The sequence below is a fragment of the Camelus bactrianus genome, chromosome 20 (assembly GCF_048773025.1).
Source record: "Camelus bactrianus isolate YW-2024 breed Bactrian camel chromosome 20, ASM4877302v1, whole genome shotgun sequence".
Taxonomy (NCBI): Eukaryota; Metazoa; Chordata; class Mammalia; order Artiodactyla; family Camelidae; genus Camelus; species Camelus bactrianus.
The window spans coordinates 20,751,235-20,768,755 of record NC_133558.1 but is presented as its reverse complement, the minus strand read 5'-3'; the positions used below and the strand labels follow the sequence as shown (position 1 = coordinate 20,768,755).

General features: G+C 36.1%; 2 protein-coding genes across 2 annotated transcripts in view; one reads left to right on the top strand and one right to left on the bottom strand.

Moving 5' to 3' along the window:
- The window catches only part of LOC105066739 (butyrophilin-like protein 1), a 224,876-nt gene that overhangs the window by 6,115 nt on the left and 201,240 nt on the right, over positions 1 to 17,521 (bottom strand). The gene's annotated exons all lie outside the window — the stretch shown is intronic.
- The window catches only part of LOC123616054 (uncharacterized), an 83,614-nt gene that overhangs the window by 11,908 nt on the left and 54,185 nt on the right, over positions 1 to 17,521 (top strand). Inside the window, exons 5-17 of the mRNA XM_074349064.1 lie at positions 189 to 215; positions 1,185 to 1,205; positions 2,677 to 2,697; positions 4,305 to 4,322; positions 6,224 to 6,244; positions 7,278 to 7,304; positions 8,274 to 8,294; positions 9,766 to 9,786; positions 11,394 to 11,411; positions 13,313 to 13,333; positions 14,367 to 14,393; positions 15,363 to 15,383; positions 16,855 to 16,875. Coding sequence (XP_074205165.1) covers positions 189 to 215; positions 1,185 to 1,205; positions 2,677 to 2,697; positions 4,305 to 4,322; positions 6,224 to 6,244; positions 7,278 to 7,304; positions 8,274 to 8,294; positions 9,766 to 9,786; positions 11,394 to 11,411; positions 13,313 to 13,333; positions 14,367 to 14,393; positions 15,363 to 15,383; positions 16,855 to 16,875 — 285 coding nt within the window. The remainder of the gene's footprint in view (positions 1 to 188; positions 216 to 1,184; positions 1,206 to 2,676; positions 2,698 to 4,304; positions 4,323 to 6,223; positions 6,245 to 7,277; positions 7,305 to 8,273; positions 8,295 to 9,765; positions 9,787 to 11,393; positions 11,412 to 13,312; positions 13,334 to 14,366; positions 14,394 to 15,362; positions 15,384 to 16,854; positions 16,876 to 17,521) is intronic.

Genomic DNA, 17,521 nt, shown 5'->3' with positions numbered 1-17,521 from the left:
TTGTCCCTTTGTCATGTATGGACGTGAAATAACACTTCCTTGGACTGGGCAGATGGTCTCTGACGTTTGCAGTTTCAATTCTCAGAAGACAGGTCTCAGAAACAGCTATGGAAATGCTTGAAAATTTGTCCTTCTCCTTTCTAACACTGTGTCTCATTTTGGATGAATGATTTCTTTCTCTCCTTTAGTTAATGACGAATGTGAAGAAGAAAATGGTAAGTCTCATGAATGTACCTCCCTGTGTACCTAAGTATGGTTTCAACTGTTACTTATGCCTTTCACTCCAGCTTCCAAGGATCATCTTTCTCAATTCCAGTATGTGCTGATTTTCCACGACTTCCTCTCCAGTCACATTTTTGCAACCGAAGTTTCCCTCTTCATTGGCTTTACAATTATCCCCCAAAACTGCTCTTTGATTTGTCCTGTAATTGCAATGTTTGCAGATATTCTGTTGGAGTTAAGTACATTTTACTAATTGTATACCTTTGGAATAATGGCTTTTCAAAGTGGCTGAAGTGAAACTTTTTCCAAGACATGCTCAGGTCACTTGATTTAGGTTCATCTCACTGCTATTTAATACTTTTTTTTTCCTTTTCATGAAAATTAGTTAAGAAAATTTTCATTTAGGCATAGTTGAAAGAGAAATTCACACGCACACTGTTATGTATTCATCGACTGATGAAAATATTCTTAATAGTGCGGCTGAGGGGATACACCCTATGGTACCGCTAGAAGTAGTGGTGTGAGATCCTCCAATTCATTGTTTGTGGCTGCTTTATACCACTTAGATGTCATAAAAACCCAACTGAATATACAGATTAAGTAAAGGAAAAGTACCTACTACATCTTACAAACTCAATCAGAAAAGCCTAATTGTATCTAAAGGGATGAGTAACATTTGAAAGTTTGACACGAGAACTGCTATTTTTAAAAAGCTCTCAAACAAGAATATTCACTCATTTTATGTCTGCTTTCATTTTGAGGGAAATATTTTTCAGGTAAAACTGAGCTCTCAACTACTGCACATGTATTTGTGTGTGTGACTTCATGCAGTGGTATCTGATTGTGTGTATCTGGGTGAACAACCACGTGGGTTCAAATTGAAATATAAATTTTGTGTTAAATCTGAACTAGTTTCCCATTTTACATTATATTTACATTGATCTCTCCATTTTATTTTTCAGAAAGACCTCAGAGGAAAGTAGGTAAGTTTTCAAAAGATCTGTCTCTCCTAACCCCATGAGAATGATGGTTTCTCACTGAATAACATTTCTTGCCCTTTAATTTGTGTCTACCCATTGTCTCGCTCTTCTCCTGGATGCCTACCTTTCCCTCACAATTAAATGTTCATGCAATTCTTTCTTAACTTACCTTAAGTTAACTTTCTTTCAATTTCCCAACCTTCCATTATTTTCTATTCCTTCTTTTTTTATTCCATACCGTTCTTTCCCTATGACATTGGCTTTTTCTGTTTTCTAGAGACTTGCAATAGGTTCCCTGAGAAGTTGGTGAGATGAAGGGCATTAGGTTGATAAGCACATTGTGTTTGTCTTTGTGAAACACGTTCAAAGATAAGAACTCTGTAACATATACCAAGTTGAAGAGACCATTGCTATGCCAATGATATTTCCCCACACATTTAGAGGTGACAGAAGGTGTCTGTCATGTGAGTGATGTTTATCATCCATTGTCCTCTCAAATAACAGTTAATATCAGTCATCAGTTAATGTAAATTTGAGGCTCTTTTATCCACTACTCTTTAATATGTTGTCCAAGCATTTCCACATTTGCAAATAATTTTACATGATTCACCTGGGAAATTTTTAATGTACAATCATACTGCTTTTCTATTTTTGCATTTTCAATAATACAATTTTAACTGTGTCAAATACAATTTCCTGATAAATAATGACAGAAGGACTTCTAGTTCAGGAAAAGCTCTATTAAAATATATCTCTAACATATCAGTTCTCATTTTCCGTGCGATGCAATTACCTAATATGATGTCAAAGATTTTCTTAATATGGAATAGTTTTTTATTGAACTATGGTTGATTTACAATATTGTATTTTTTTCAGGAGTACAGCAAAATGATTCAGTGATATATACATACATAATCAGTGGTGGGAATGTGTATTGGAAGACACTATGAAGGTTCCTTTGAAAACTAAAAATATAGTTAGTATATGATCTTTCAATTCACTCCTATGGTGCGTTATAGACTATAACTGTGGTGAGTTATAGAATTCACCGTAGAAAGTTCTCTTCATTTCGTTTCCCAATTGAAACTACAATTAGCTTATTATATCTAAGAAAATGAATAATGAGAAACTAAGAATAAAAGTGATTAAAAACTTTTTCAAAAGATTACTTCTGTAAATAATGTTTTTACAATTCTCTCTCAGTGTACTACAATGATTCAGTTTATGCCCCTCTCCATTTCTGGAAAATATCCTTGAGCAAAAGTATGGGTTTGGTCACTCTGCATTTGTGAGTGTGTGTGTGTGTCTGCTCCTGTGTGTATGTCCGTTCTCTGTATATGTATTACTGGTTTCTGTAATTCTGGTTTTGAATAAGATTGAATTTGACTTTAAATATAAATTTTAAAATAATTTGCAATTCTCTTTTTCTTTCTTTCTTGGATCTTTTCATGGATCTTTTCTTTTTGTTTTTCAGGTGAACTTCGAAAAATATTTGGTAAAATATTTTTAACTCATATTGTTCCATAACTTTTTAAACTATTGCTAACTATTCCTACCTTTCTATCTATATGCCAGTTCCTGGCTCATCGTTCTCCTCTTCCCTCTCCAATATTTTTGGATAAGGACCACTCTCCTCTTGTTAGATTTCATTTAGGTTTTTTGGGAGGAGAAATTCAGTTCAGCCATGTATCTCTCTACACTTTGCAGAGGCTACCGGTGGTGACTGCTCCATTACCCCATGTGTACAGAAGGGCCCTTTACTGTCTGTTTCCTCATCACTTTTCAGATACGTCTCCCCTCTGTTTCTTCACATCAGTGTTTTATTCTGACAAAGGCTGAGCGACCCACACACGACATGATTGTATTTCTAACCCCAAAGGACTCCAATTCTCCCTCCTCTTGTGGGGCCGTTTCAAATCGGACATCCTCTTGCACGAGGACTGTGTGGAATTAAAACTGCATTACTTCTCACTAGTGGGATGGATTTTGAAACCTTATGGTTCCAACTCTTATGAATGTGATTCCATTTGAACCCAAGAGAAAAACCAAGAAAGGGTTTCGCATGTTTAACCTCCTCCCTACCTGGCTTGACTTGTTATTTCGAATGAATTTGAACGTTTTTTTTCTTCCTTTATTGATCAGTTAGTGTGTAGAGGAAAGAAGCATGATCATCAATATTTCACTGTGTCCCCAAGCATGCTTTCACCTGTTTCGTATCATTTTTCTTCAGCACGCAACTTCCGTCTTCCTCAACACCATCCGACATAGAACGTCCATGATTTATCTTATTATTTAGTTTTCCCAAGTGAAGCATGGCTTCTGTATTTGTTACCCAATTTTCCCCTTATCAACTTTGTGATTTCTCGTATTGAGACAATCTAAGCAGACATTACTTTTGAGTCTACAAAATGTTGGTCATGATACATTTCTACATCCTGCCACGTCCGGGCTTCTGAAGTGTGACTTTTCTCCCTTCTATGCTCAGCCCTTTGATGCACCACCACTTGCACTGTCGTTCAGTACTTAAACCCTGTCTCTTCACGTCAGTTCATGAAGAACTGCTCCACTTTGGCTTTAGCGAAAATAGAAATTCCCGTTACAGACGTGTATGTATCCATCAGTTGACAAAAATGTGACTAGAATCATCTGGGAAACAAACCTGCATTTCTCTACAACACGGATACAAAACGCTAAGTCAGTGTTCCTGGCTTCTATTAAATCTTAGGTATTACAGTAATGAGGTAGGCTCTGTCTATTTAGTCACAGTTTAAGAGAGTATTGGAGTTCAATGCAAATACTAAGAGCGCTACTACATTCAATATAGGTAAAGAATATTTTTAAAAAGTAACTTTCAAAACTAGTATTTTAATAACCATCCTCCATTAAGAGAATACTTTTAAATATTACCCCTACTCTTCTTTGGGAGTATAGTCTCCTGACAAAATGAGCCCTCACCCACTGCACGTGCGTGTGTTTGTGTGTCTGTTCTTATCTGCATTCAGCTAGTTATCAATTTACTGTGAAGTTTGTCAAAAAATTTTGTTCCTTGGTTTTCCATTTCCATAGTATTGACCTTAATATTTCCATTTTATTTTTCTATAGAAATTCAGGAACGAAACGGTACGTATTCTAAAAGTTGTAACTCACTACCTTCTTTCACACGACTGAAATACTAAGTTGTTTATCGTGGGGAGGAGGGTACAGGTCACGTGGAAAATTGCATGCTTAGCTTGCACAAGGCCCTGGCTTCAATTCCTAGTACCTCCTCTAAAAATAAATCAATTAACCTAATTACTTCTCCTCCCTTTCACCCACCCTCCCCCAAAATACATGCATATATGTATATAAATTGTTTATCTTCCTCTCTCTATTCTCAGCTTTAGAGGTGAAAGACCAAGAATCCATTGCCTGGGAAGTTGCCAAAGAGATTTTCTTTTTCCTTGTACAACAGGATATAGTCCTTACATCTTTAATATCTTCTAATGGCAGTTTTCAGTGATAATTTTTATTCCAAAGATAATTCCATTCAGGAATAGATCAAATTAATACAAGTACACACTTGATATGACTACCGTTACAGGTAGATGTTTGGACAGATCTGTCCCTTTACTGTGTTCTTCCTCATCTCTTTTCAAGTACCTCTCTTGTGAATGAATGTGGGTTTGTTTTCTGTGTACCCTGATAAAGAAGTAAGGTCCAATGCCAGACCAATAATTGATGTGACTCTTACACCTGAGGGAGGCCTATACTACCTCTTTGCACGATGTCATTTTCAGTCACATTTTTTGGAACACACAGGCATACACAGAAGTGCAAAAATATTTTTTCTGCTTGGTGAAATGAGCTTTGAATGTCATGGCTCCATTGCTCAGAAATGTGTGTCAGTTAGGACTCCACCGAAAAGAATGTCAGTGTTTGAAAAATTTAACCTCCTAGCTTTCCAACATTTTATCCACATTTAAGGGAATTCTTTGTGTTTTCACGTGATCAGTAAATGAGAGGAGAAAAAGGCAAATCCTGTCAATGTTTGCCCCTGTATATCTGGTCATGCTTTTGTCATTGTAATCTTGTTCAGTGCCCAATCACTGTCTTCAAATTCGGTATACACATAGTCTTGCAGGAATTGTCTCGTCTATTTGCTTTTCAACGGATGTTTGCCACATTCATCAGCTATTCAATTTTTCCCAGTGGTACTTCTGTTTTTTGTCCTGTGGTTGCAGTCTCTGCAGACATTCTCTTCTTGTCCAGTTAATGCTAGTAACCAGATACCTCTGGAGCACGATCATTTTCAGTGTGGCTGATGCATAATGTGTTTGTCCAAGACGTGTTCATGTTCTGTGATGTAGAACTTGTATCACTGGTGTTGAATATTTCACGTACCTTCCTTACATGAGATTTAATTCAGATGAGCTTCCTTTTGCCTTGGGTTGAAATAGAAACCCACAAAAATTGGGTAGTATGTTCACTGACTAACATAAATGTGAATAGAGAGGTCCAGTACATGACCGCATGGAATCTCTAGAAGGGGGTTAGCCCTCTCATTCAGCGTTTGTGTCCAGTTTATTGAACGTAACTATCCTGATCTCTGGACACATGTAGTAGCAGCCAAATAGCTTATAATATCTGACTAAATAATGAAAGCCTAACTACTGTCAAAATATTTAAGAACTTTTAAAAAGGTAACCCCCAGGACTAACAGTCCTAAAATTCTCTCTCAATGTGGAAAAATCACTCAGTTTAAGCCCCTGTGCATTTCTGGAGAATATGCTGATGTGAAGTGAGGGTTGACTTTGGTGACTGTGGATGTGTGAGTGTGAGTGTGTGAGTGTCTGTGTGTGTGTGTTTCTGTGAATATGTACTCCTGTGTTTATAGACCTGTTCCGTGTAAGTTTTCCTGTTTTCTGTGTGTGTACCTGACTACTAATGCATTTAATTGTCAGCCCAAAATTTTCAATAAGATTGAATTCAATTTGTTTTTCTTTCTTTTGATATTTCCTTGGACTTTTCATTTTATTTTTCAGATGTTTCTGGAAAACCAGTTGGTAACTTTTCTCGCATTCTTTGCCCCATAACCCTTTCAATGAGTGCTAACTTTCCTGACTTTGTATCTACATGCCACCGATTGGCTCATCCTTCCTTTCTTCCCTCTCCAAGTTTTGGAACTCACCTACACCAATATTAATTTCTTCCATGTCTTCTTGCCCGATTCCATCAATTCCCTTTTATCCTTTTGTATGACAAACGTTTTTTCCTCTGTAACCATTAGGGGTTTTTGTTTCTTTCTCTCTTTCCGTTTTTTTTGTTCAGTGTGTCCAGGAAATGGCCCAGATTTTTATAAATACAACCACACCATTTGTTCTTTCTCTTTTACCTTTTCAATGAAACAATTTAATTTATTAAACTTCAAGTATACTATATATTAGTAGAGGGAATTTTATTCACATGGAATTTTCAACTGTTAATGTACCTCTCACTTCTGAATTTTTTACATGAAATACATGGAAACCATTATCCCGGGATTTTTCCTGAGATGTTTGATTACAATACAAATATAACTCAATTAGAACTTTAACATGCTCTATGTAATTAATATGTTAAATGATAATTTCTATTTCAAAAGGAATTCAGTTCAAGTATATATCAATTTAATGTTTGTATGAAGCTGTATATGAGTACCGCTACGCCAAGAGTATTTAAAAATTTGTGCTTGTAATCTATTCTTTTTCTTTGTTTTCAAGGACCACTTTTTTTGTGTGTGTATGAGTGTGTCTTCATTTTATTCTAAAAAAGGTAGAAGGCCCAAAACAAACCAACAGTTGACATATCCCATATCCTTTAACCCAGAGCGAGTGCTGCTCTACTGCCTTGCATTCTGGGATGTCCCTCTTTGTCCCTTTGTCATGTATGGACGTGAAATAACACTTCCTTGGACTGGGCAGATGGTCTCTGACGTTTGCAGTTTCAATTCTCAGAAGACAGGTCTCAGAAACAGCTATGGAAATGCTTGAAAATTTGTCCTTCTCCTTTCTAACACTGTGTCTCATTTTGGATGAATGATTTCTTTCTCTCCTTTAGTTAATGACGAATGTGAAGAAGAAAATGGTAAGTCTCATGAATGTACCTCCCTGTGTACCTAAGTATGGTTTCAACTGTTACTTATGCCTTTCACTCCAGCTTCCAAGGATCATCTTTCTCAATTCCAGTATGTGCTGATTTTCCACGACTTCCTCTCCAGTCACATTTTTGCAACCGAAGTTTCCCTCTTCATTGGCTTTACAATTATCCCCCAAAACTGCTCTTTGATTTGTCCTGTAATTGCAATGTTTGCAGATATTCTGTTGGAGTTAAGTACATTTTACTAATTGTATACCTTTGGAATAATGGCTTTTCAAAGTGGCTGAAGTGAAACTTTTTCCAAGACATGCTCAGGTCACTTGATTTAGGTTCATCTCACTGCTATTTAATACTTTTTTTTTCCTTTTCATGAAAATTAGTTAAGAAAATTTTCATTTAGGCATAGTTGAAAGAGAAATTCACACGCACACTGTTATGTATTCATCGACTGATGAAAATATTCTTAATAGTGCGGCTGAGGGGATACACCCTATGGTACCGCTAGAAGTAGTGGTGTGAGATCCTCCAATTCATTGTTTGTGGCTGCTTTATACCACTTAGATGTCATAAAAACCCAACTGAATATACAGATTAAGTAAAGGAAAAGTACCTACTACATCTTACAAACTCAATCAGAAAAGCCTAATTGTATCTAAAGGGATGAGTAACATTTGAAAGTTTGACACGAGAACTGCTATTTTTAAAAAGCTCTCAAACAAGAATATTCACTCATTTTATGTCTGCTTTCATTTTGAGGGAAATATTTTTCAGGTAAAACTGAGCTCTCAACTACTGCACATGTATTTGTGTGTGTGACTTCATGCAGTGGTATCTGATTGTGTGTATCTGGGTGAACAACCACGTGGGTTCAAATTGAAATATAAATTTTGTGTTAAATCTGAACTAGTTTCCCATTTTACATTATATTTACATTGATCTCTCCATTTTATTTTTCAGAAAGACCTCAGAGGAAAGTAGGTAAGTTTTCAAAAGATCTGTCTCTCCTAACCCCATGAGAATGATGGTTTCTCACTGAATAACATTTCTTGCCCTTTAATTTGTGTCTACCCATTGTCTCGCTCTTCTCCTGGATGCCTACCTTTCCCTCACAATTAAATGTTCATGCAATTCTTTCTTAACTTACCTTAAGTTAACTTTCTTTCAATTTCCCAACCTTCCATTATTTTCTATTCCTTCTTTTTTTATTCCATACCGTTCTTTCCCTATGACATTGGCTTTTTCTGTTTTCTAGAGACTTGCAATAGGTTCCCTGAGAAGTTGGTGAGATGAAGGGCATTAGGTTGATAAGCACATTGTGTTTGTCTTTGTGAAACACGTTCAAAGATAAGAACTCTGTAACATATACCAAGTTGAAGAGACCATTGCTATGCCAATGATATTTCCCCACACATTTAGAGGTGACAGAAGGTGTCTGTCATGTGAGTGATGTTTATCATCCATTGTCCTCTCAAATAACAGTTAATATCAGTCATCAGTTAATGTAAATTTGAGGCTCTTTTATCCACTACTCTTTAATATGTTGTCCAAGCATTTCCACATTTGCAAATAATTTTACATGATTCACCTGGGAAATTTTTAATGTACAATCATACTGCTTTTCTATTTTTGCATTTTCAATAATACAATTTTAACTGTGTCAAATACAATTTCCTGATAAATAATGACAGAAGGACTTCTAGTTCAGGAAAAGCTCTATTAAAATATATCTCTAACATATCAGTTCTCATTTTCCGTGCGATGCAATTACCTAATATGATGTCAAAGATTTTCTTAATATGGAATAGTTTTTTATTGAACTATGGTTGATTTACAATATTGTATTTTTTTCAGGAGTACAGCAAAATGATTCAGTGATATATACATACATAATCAGTGGTGGGAATGTGTATTGGAAGACACTATGAAGGTTCCTTTGAAAACTAAAAATATAGTTAGTATATGATCTTTCAATTCACTCCTATGGTGCGTTATAGACTATAACTGTGGTGAGTTATAGAATTCACCGTAGAAAGTTCTCTTCATTTCGTTTCCCAATTGAAACTACAATTAGCTTATTATATCTAAGAAAATGAATAATGAGAAACTAAGAATAAAAGTGATTAAAAACTTTTTCAAAAGATTACTTCTGTAAATAATGTTTTTACAATTCTCTCTCAGTGTACTACAATGATTCAGTTTATGCCCCTCTCCATTTCTGGAAAATATCCTTGAGCAAAAGTATGGGTTTGGTCACTCTGCATTTGTGAGTGTGTGTGTGTGTCTGCTCCTGTGTGTATGTCCGTTCTCTGTATATGTATTACTGGTTTCTGTAATTCTGGTTTTGAATAAGATTGAATTTGACTTTAAATATAAATTTTAAAATAATTTGCAATTCTCTTTTTCTTTCTTTCTTGGATCTTTTCATGGATCTTTTCTTTTTGTTTTTCAGGTGAACTTCGAAAAATATTTGGTAAAATATTTTTAACTCATATTGTTCCATAACTTTTTAAACTATTGCTAACTATTCCTACCTTTCTATCTATATGCCAGTTCCTGGCTCATCGTTCTCCTCTTCCCTCTCCAATATTTTTGGATAAGGACCACTCTCCTCTTGTTAGATTTCATTTAGGTTTTTTGGGAGGAGAAATTCAGTTCAGCCATGTATCTCTCTACACTTTGCAGAGGCTACCGGTGGTGACTGCTCCATTACCCCATGTGTACAGAAGGGCCCTTTACTGTCTGTTTCCTCATCACTTTTCAGATACGTCTCCCCTCTGTTTCTTCACATCAGTGTTTTATTCTGACAAAGGCTGAGCGACCCACACACGACATGATTGTATTTCTAACCCCAAAGGACTCCAATTCTCCCTCCTCTTGTGGGGCCGTTTCAAATCGGACATCCTCTTGCACGAGGACTGTGTGGAATTAAAACTGCATTACTTCTCACTAGTGGGATGGATTTTGAAACCTTATGGTTCCAACTCTTATGAATGTGATTCCATTTGAACCCAAGAGAAAAACCAAGAAAGGGTTTCGCATGTTTAACCTCCTCCCTACCTGGCTTGACTTGTTATTTCGAATGAATTTGAACGTTTTTTTTCTTCCTTTATTGATCAGTTAGTGTGTAGAGGAAAGAAGCATGATCATCAATATTTCACTGTGTCCCCAAGCATGCTTTCACCTGTTTCGTATCATTTTTCTTCAGCACGCAACTTCCGTCTTCCTCAACACCATCCGACATAGAACGTCCATGATTTATCTTATTATTTAGTTTTCCCAAGTGAAGCATGGCTTCTGTATTTGTTACCCAATTTTCCCCTTATCAACTTTGTGATTTCTCGTATTGAGACAATCTAAGCAGACATTACTTTTGAGTCTACAAAATGTTGGTCATGATACATTTCTACATCCTGCCACGTCCGGGCTTCTGAAGTGTGACTTTTCTCCCTTCTATGCTCAGCCCTTTGATGCACCACCACTTGCACTGTCGTTCAGTACTTAAACCCTGTCTCTTCACGTCAGTTCATGAAGAACTGCTCCACTTTGGCTTTAGCGAAAATAGAAATTCCCGTTACAGACGTGTATGTATCCATCAGTTGACAAAAATGTGACTAGAATCATCTGGGAAACAAACCTGCATTTCTCTACAACACGGATACAAAACGCTAAGTCAGTGTTCCTGGCTTCTATTAAATCTTAGGTATTACAGTAATGAGGTAGGCTCTGTCTATTTAGTCACAGTTTAAGAGAGTATTGGAGTTCAATGCAAATACTAAGAGCGCTACTACATTCAATATAGGTAAAGAATATTTTTAAAAAGTAACTTTCAAAACTAGTATTTTAATAACCATCCTCCATTAAGAGAATACTTTTAAATATTACCCCTACTCTTCTTTGGGAGTATAGTCTCCTGACAAAATGAGCCCTCACCCACTGCACGTGCGTGTGTTTGTGTGTCTGTTCTTATCTGCATTCAGCTAGTTATCAATTTACTGTGAAGTTTGTCAAAAAATTTTGTTCCTTGGTTTTCCATTTCCATAGTATTGACCTTAATATTTCCATTTTATTTTTCTATAGAAATTCAGGAACGAAACGGTACGTATTCTAAAAGTTGTAACTCACTACCTTCTTTCACACGACTGAAATACTAAGTTGTTTATCGTGGGGAGGAGGGTACAGGTCACGTGGAAAATTGCATGCTTAGCTTGCACAAGGCCCTGGCTTCAATTCCTAGTACCTCCTCTAAAAATAAATCAATTAACCTAATTACTTCTCCTCCCTTTCACCCACCCTCCCCCAAAATACATGCATATATGTATATAAATTGTTTATCTTCCTCTCTCTATTCTCAGCTTTAGAGGTGAAAGACCAAGAATCCATTGCCTGGGAAGTTGCCAAAGAGATTTTCTTTTTCCTTGTACAACAGGATATAGTCCTTACATCTTTAATATCTTCTAATGGCAGTTTTCAGTGATAATTTTTATTCCAAAGATAATTCCATTCAGGAATAGATCAAATTAATACAAGTACACACTTGATATGACTACCGTTACAGGTAGATGTTTGGACAGATCTGTCCCTTTACTGTGTTCTTCCTCATCTCTTTTCAAGTACCTCTCTTGTGAATGAATGTGGGTTTGTTTTCTGTGTACCCTGATAAAGAAGTAAGGTCCAATGCCAGACCAATAATTGATGTGACTCTTACACCTGAGGGAGGCCTATACTACCTCTTTGCACGATGTCATTTTCAGTCACATTTTTTGGAACACACAGGCATACACAGAAGTGCAAAAATATTTTTTCTGCTTGGTGAAATGAGCTTTGAATGTCATGGCTCCATTGCTCAGAAATGTGTGTCAGTTAGGACTCCACCGAAAAGAATGTCAGTGTTTGAAAAATTTAACCTCCTAGCTTTCCAACATTTTATCCACATTTAAGGGAATTCTTTGTGTTTTCACGTGATCAGTAAATGAGAGGAGAAAAAGGCAAATCCTGTCAATGTTTGCCCCTGTATATCTGGTCATGCTTTTGTCATTGTAATCTTGTTCAGTGCCCAATCACTGTCTTCAAATTCGGTATACACATAGTCTTGCAGGAATTGTCTCGTCTATTTGCTTTTCAACGGATGTTTGCCACATTCATCAGCTATTCAATTTTTCCCAGTGGTACTTCTGTTTTTTGTCCTGTGGTTGCAGTCTCTGCAGACATTCTCTTCTTGTCCAGTTAATGCTAGTAACCAGATACCTCTGGAGCACGATCATTTTCAGTGTGGCTGATGCATAATGTGTTTGTCCAAGACGTGTTCATGTTCTGTGATGTAGAACTTGTATCACTGGTGTTGAATATTTCACGTACCTTCCTTACATGAGATTTAATTCAGATGAGCTTCCTTTTGCCTTGGGTTGAAATAGAAACCCACAAAAATTGGGTAGTATGTTCACTGACTAACATAAATGTGAATAGAGAGGTCCAGTACATGACCGCATGGAATCTCTAGAAGGGGGTTAGCCCTCTCATTCAGCGTTTGTGTCCAGTTTATTGAACGTAACTATCCTGATCTCTGGACACATGTAGTAGCAGCCAAATAGCTTATAATATCTGACTAAATAATGAAAGCCTAACTACTGTCAAAATATTTAAGAACTTTTAAAAAGGTAACCCCCAGGACTAACAGTCCTAAAATTCTCTCTCAATGTGGAAAAATCACTCAGTTTAAGCCCCTGTGCATTTCTGGAGAATATGCTGATGTGAAGTGAGGGTTGACTTTGGTGACTGTGGATGTGTGAGTGTGAGTGTGTGAGTGTCTGTGTGTGTGTGTTTCTGTGAATATGTACTCCTGTGTTTATAGACCTGTTCCGTGTAAGTTTTCCTGTTTTCTGTGTGTGTACCTGACTACTAATGCATTTAATTGTCAGCCCAAAATTTTCAATAAGATTGAATTCAATTTGTTTTTCTTTCTTTTGATATTTCCTTGGACTTTTCATTTTATTTTTCAGATGTTTCTGGAAAACCAGTTGGTAACTTTTCTCGCATTCTTTGCCCCATAACCCTTTCAATGAGTGCTAACTTTCCTGACTTTGTATCTACATGCCACCGATTGGCTCATCCTTCCTTTCTTCCCTCTCCAAGTTTTGGAACTCACCTACACCAATATTAATTTCTTCCATGTCTTCTTGCCCGATTCCATCAATTCCCTTTTATCCTTTTGTATGACAAACGTTTTTTCCTCTGTAACCATTAGGGGTTTTTGTTTCTTTCTCTCTTTCCGTTTTTTTTGTTCAGTGTGTCCAGGAAATGGCCCAGATTTTTATAAATACAACCACACCATTTGTTCTTTCTCTTTTACCTTTTCAATGAAACAATTTAATTTATTAAACTTCAAGTATACTATATATTAGTAGAGGGAATTTTATTCACATGGAATTTTCAACTGTTAATGTACCTCTCACTTCTGAATTTTTTACATGAAATACATGGAAACCATTATCCCGGGATTTTTCCTGAGATGTTTGATTACAATACAAATATAACTCAATTAGAACTTTAACATGCTCTATGTAATTAATATGTTAAATGATAATTTCTATTTCAAAAGGAATTCAATTCAAGTATATATCAATTTAACGTTTGTATGAAGCTGTATATGAGTACCGCTACGCCAAGAGTATTTAAAAATTTGTGCTTGTAATCTATTCTTTTTCTTTGTTTTCAAGGACCACTTTTTTTGTGTGTGTATGAGTGTGTCTTCATTTTATTCTAAAAAAGGTAGAAGGCCCAAAACAAACCAACAGTTGACATATCCCATATCCTTTAACCCAGAGCGAGTGCTGCTCTACTGCCTTGCATTCTGGGATGTCCCTCTTTGTCCCTTTGTCATGTATGGACGTGAAATAACACTTCCTTGGACTGGGCAGATGGTCTCTGACGTTTGCAGTTTCAATTCTCAGAAGACAGGTCTCAGAAACAGCTATGGAAATGCTTGAAAATTTGTCCTTCTCCTTTCTAACACTGTGTCTCATTTTGGATGAATGATTTCTTTCTCTCCTTTAGTTAATGACGAATGTGAAGAAGAAAATGGTAAGTCTCATGAATGTACCTCCCTGTGTACCTAAGTATGGTTTCAACTGTTACTTATGCCTTTCACTCCAGCTTCCAAGGATCATCTTTCTCAATTCCAGTATGTGCTGATTTTCCACGACTTCCTCTCCAGTCACATTTTTGCAACCGAAGTTTCCCTCTTCATTGGCTTTACAATTATCCCCCAAAACTGCTCTTTGATTTGTCCTGTAATTGCAATGTTTGCAGATATTCTGTTGGAGTTAAGTACATTTTACTAATTGTATACCTTTGGAATAATGGCTTTTCAAAGTGGCTGAAGTGAAACTTTTTCCAAGACATGCTCAGGTCACTTGATTTAGGTTCATCTCACTGCTATTTAATACTTTTTTTTTCCTTTTCATGAAAATTAGTTAAGAAAATTTTCATTTAGGCATAGTTGAAAGAGAAATTCACACGCACACTGTTATGTATTCATCGACTGATGAAAATATTCTTAATAGTGCGGCTGAGGGGATACACCCTATGGTACCGCTAGAAGTAGTGGTGTGAGATCCTCCAATTCATTGTTTGTGGCTGCTTTATACCACTTAGATGTCATAAAAACCCAACTGAATATACAGATTAAGTAAAGGAAAAGTACCTACTACATCTTACAAACTCAATCAGAAAAGCCTAATTGTATCTAAAGGGATGAGTAACATTTGAAAGTTTGACACGAGAACTGCTATTTTTAAAAAGCTCTCAAACAAGAATATTCACTCATTTTATGTCTGCTTTCATTTTGAGGGAAATATTTTTCAGGTAAAACTGAGCTCTCAACTACTGCACATGTATTTGTGTGTGTGACTTCATGCAGTGGTATCTGATTGTGTGTATCTGGGTGAACAACCACGTGGGTTCAAATTGAAATATAAATTTTGTGTTAAATCTGAACTAGTTTCCCATTTTACATTATATTTACATTGATCTCTCCATTTTATTTTTCAGAAAGACCTCAGAGGAAAGTAGGTAAGTTTTCAAAAGATCTGTCTCTCCTAACCCCATGAGAATGATGGTTTCTCACTGAATAACATTTCTTGCCCTTTAATTTGTGTCTACCCATTGTCTCGCTCTTCTCCTGGATGCCTACCTTTCCCTCACAATTAAATGTTCATGCAATTCTTTCTTAACTTACCTTAAGTTAACTTTCTTTCAATTTCCCAACCTTCCATTATTTTCTATTCCTTCTTTTTTTATTCCATACCGTTCTTTCCCTATGACATTGGCTTTTTCTGTTTTCTAGAGACTTGCAATAGGTTCCCTGAGAAGTTGGTGAGATGAAGGGCATTAGGTTGATAAGCACATTGTGTTTGTCTTTGTGAAACACGTTCAAAGATAAGAACTCTGTAACATATACCAAGTTGAAGAGACCATTGCTATGCCAATGATATTTCCCCACACATTTAGAGGTGACAGAAGGTGTCTGTCATGTGAGTGATGTTTATCATCCATTGTCCTCTCAAATAACAGTTAATATCAGTCATCAGTTAATGTAAATTTGAGGCTCTTTTATCCACTACTCTTTAATATGTTGTCCAAGCATTTCCACATTTGCAAATAATTTTACATGATTCACCTGGGAAATTTTTAATGTACAATCATACTGCTTTTCTATTTTTGCATTTTCAATAATACAATTTTAACTGTGTCAAATACAATTTCCTGATAAATAATGACAGAAGGACTTCTAGTTCAGGAAAAGCTCTATTAAAATATATCTCTAACATATCAGTTCTCATTTTCCGTGCGATGCAATTACCTAATATGATGTCAAAGATTTTCTTAATATGGAATAGTTTTTTATTGAACTATGGTTGATTTACAATATTGTATTTTTTTCAGGAGTACAGCAAAATGATTCAGTGATATATACATACATAATCAGTGGTGGGAATGTGTATTGGAAGACACTATGAAGGTTCCTTTGAAAACTAAAAATATAGTTAGTATATGATCTTTCAATTCACTCCTATGGTGCATTATAGACTATAACTGTGGTGAGTTATAGAATTCACCGTAGAAAGTTCTCTTCATTTCGTTTCCCAATTGAAACTACAATTAGCTTATTATATCTAAGAAAATGAATAATGAGAAACTAAGAATAAAAGTGATTAAAAACTTTTTCAAAAGATTACTTCTGTAAATAATGTTTTTACAATTCTCTCTCAGTGTACTACAATGATTCAGTTTATGCCCCTCTCCATTTCTGGAAAATATCCTTGAGCAAAAGTATGGGTTTGGTCACTCTGCATTTGTGAGTGTGTGTGTGTGTCTGCTCCTGTGTGTATGTCCGTTCTCTGTATATGTATTACTGGTTTCTGTAATTCTGGTTTTGAATAAGATTGAATTTGACTTTAAATATAAATTTTAAAATAATTTGCAATTCTCTTTTTCTTTCTTTCTTGGATCTTTTCATGGATCTTTTCTTTTTGTTTTTCAGGTGAACTTCGAAAAATATTTGGTAAAATATTTTTAACTCATATTGTTCCATAACTTTTTAAACTATTGCTAACTATTCCTACCTTTCTATCTATATGCCAGTTCCTGGCTCATCGTTCTCCTCTTCCCTCTCCAATATTTTTGGATAAGGACCACTCTCCTCTTGTTAGATTTCATTTAGGTTTTTTGGGAGGAGAAATTCAGTTCAGCCATGTATCTCTCTACACTTTGCAGAGGCTACCGGTGGTGACTGCTCCATTACCCCATGTGTACAGAAGGGCCCTTTACTGTCTGTTTCCTCATCACTTTTCAAATATGTCTCCCCTCTATTTCTTCACATCAGTGTTTTATTCTGACAAAGGCTGAGCGACCCACACACGACATGATTGTATTTCTAACCCCAAAGAACTCCAATTCTCCCTCCTCTTGTGGGGCCGTTTCAAATCGTACATCCTCTTGCACGAGGACTGTGTGGAATTAAAACTGCATTACTTCTCACTAGTGAGATGGATTTTGAAATCTTATGGTTCCAACTCTGATGAATGTGATTCCATTTGAACCCAAGAGAAAAACCAAGAAAGGGCTTCAGATGTTTAACCTCCTCCCTACCTGGCTTGACTTATTATTTCGAATGAATTTGAACGGTTTTTTCTTCCTTTATTGATCAG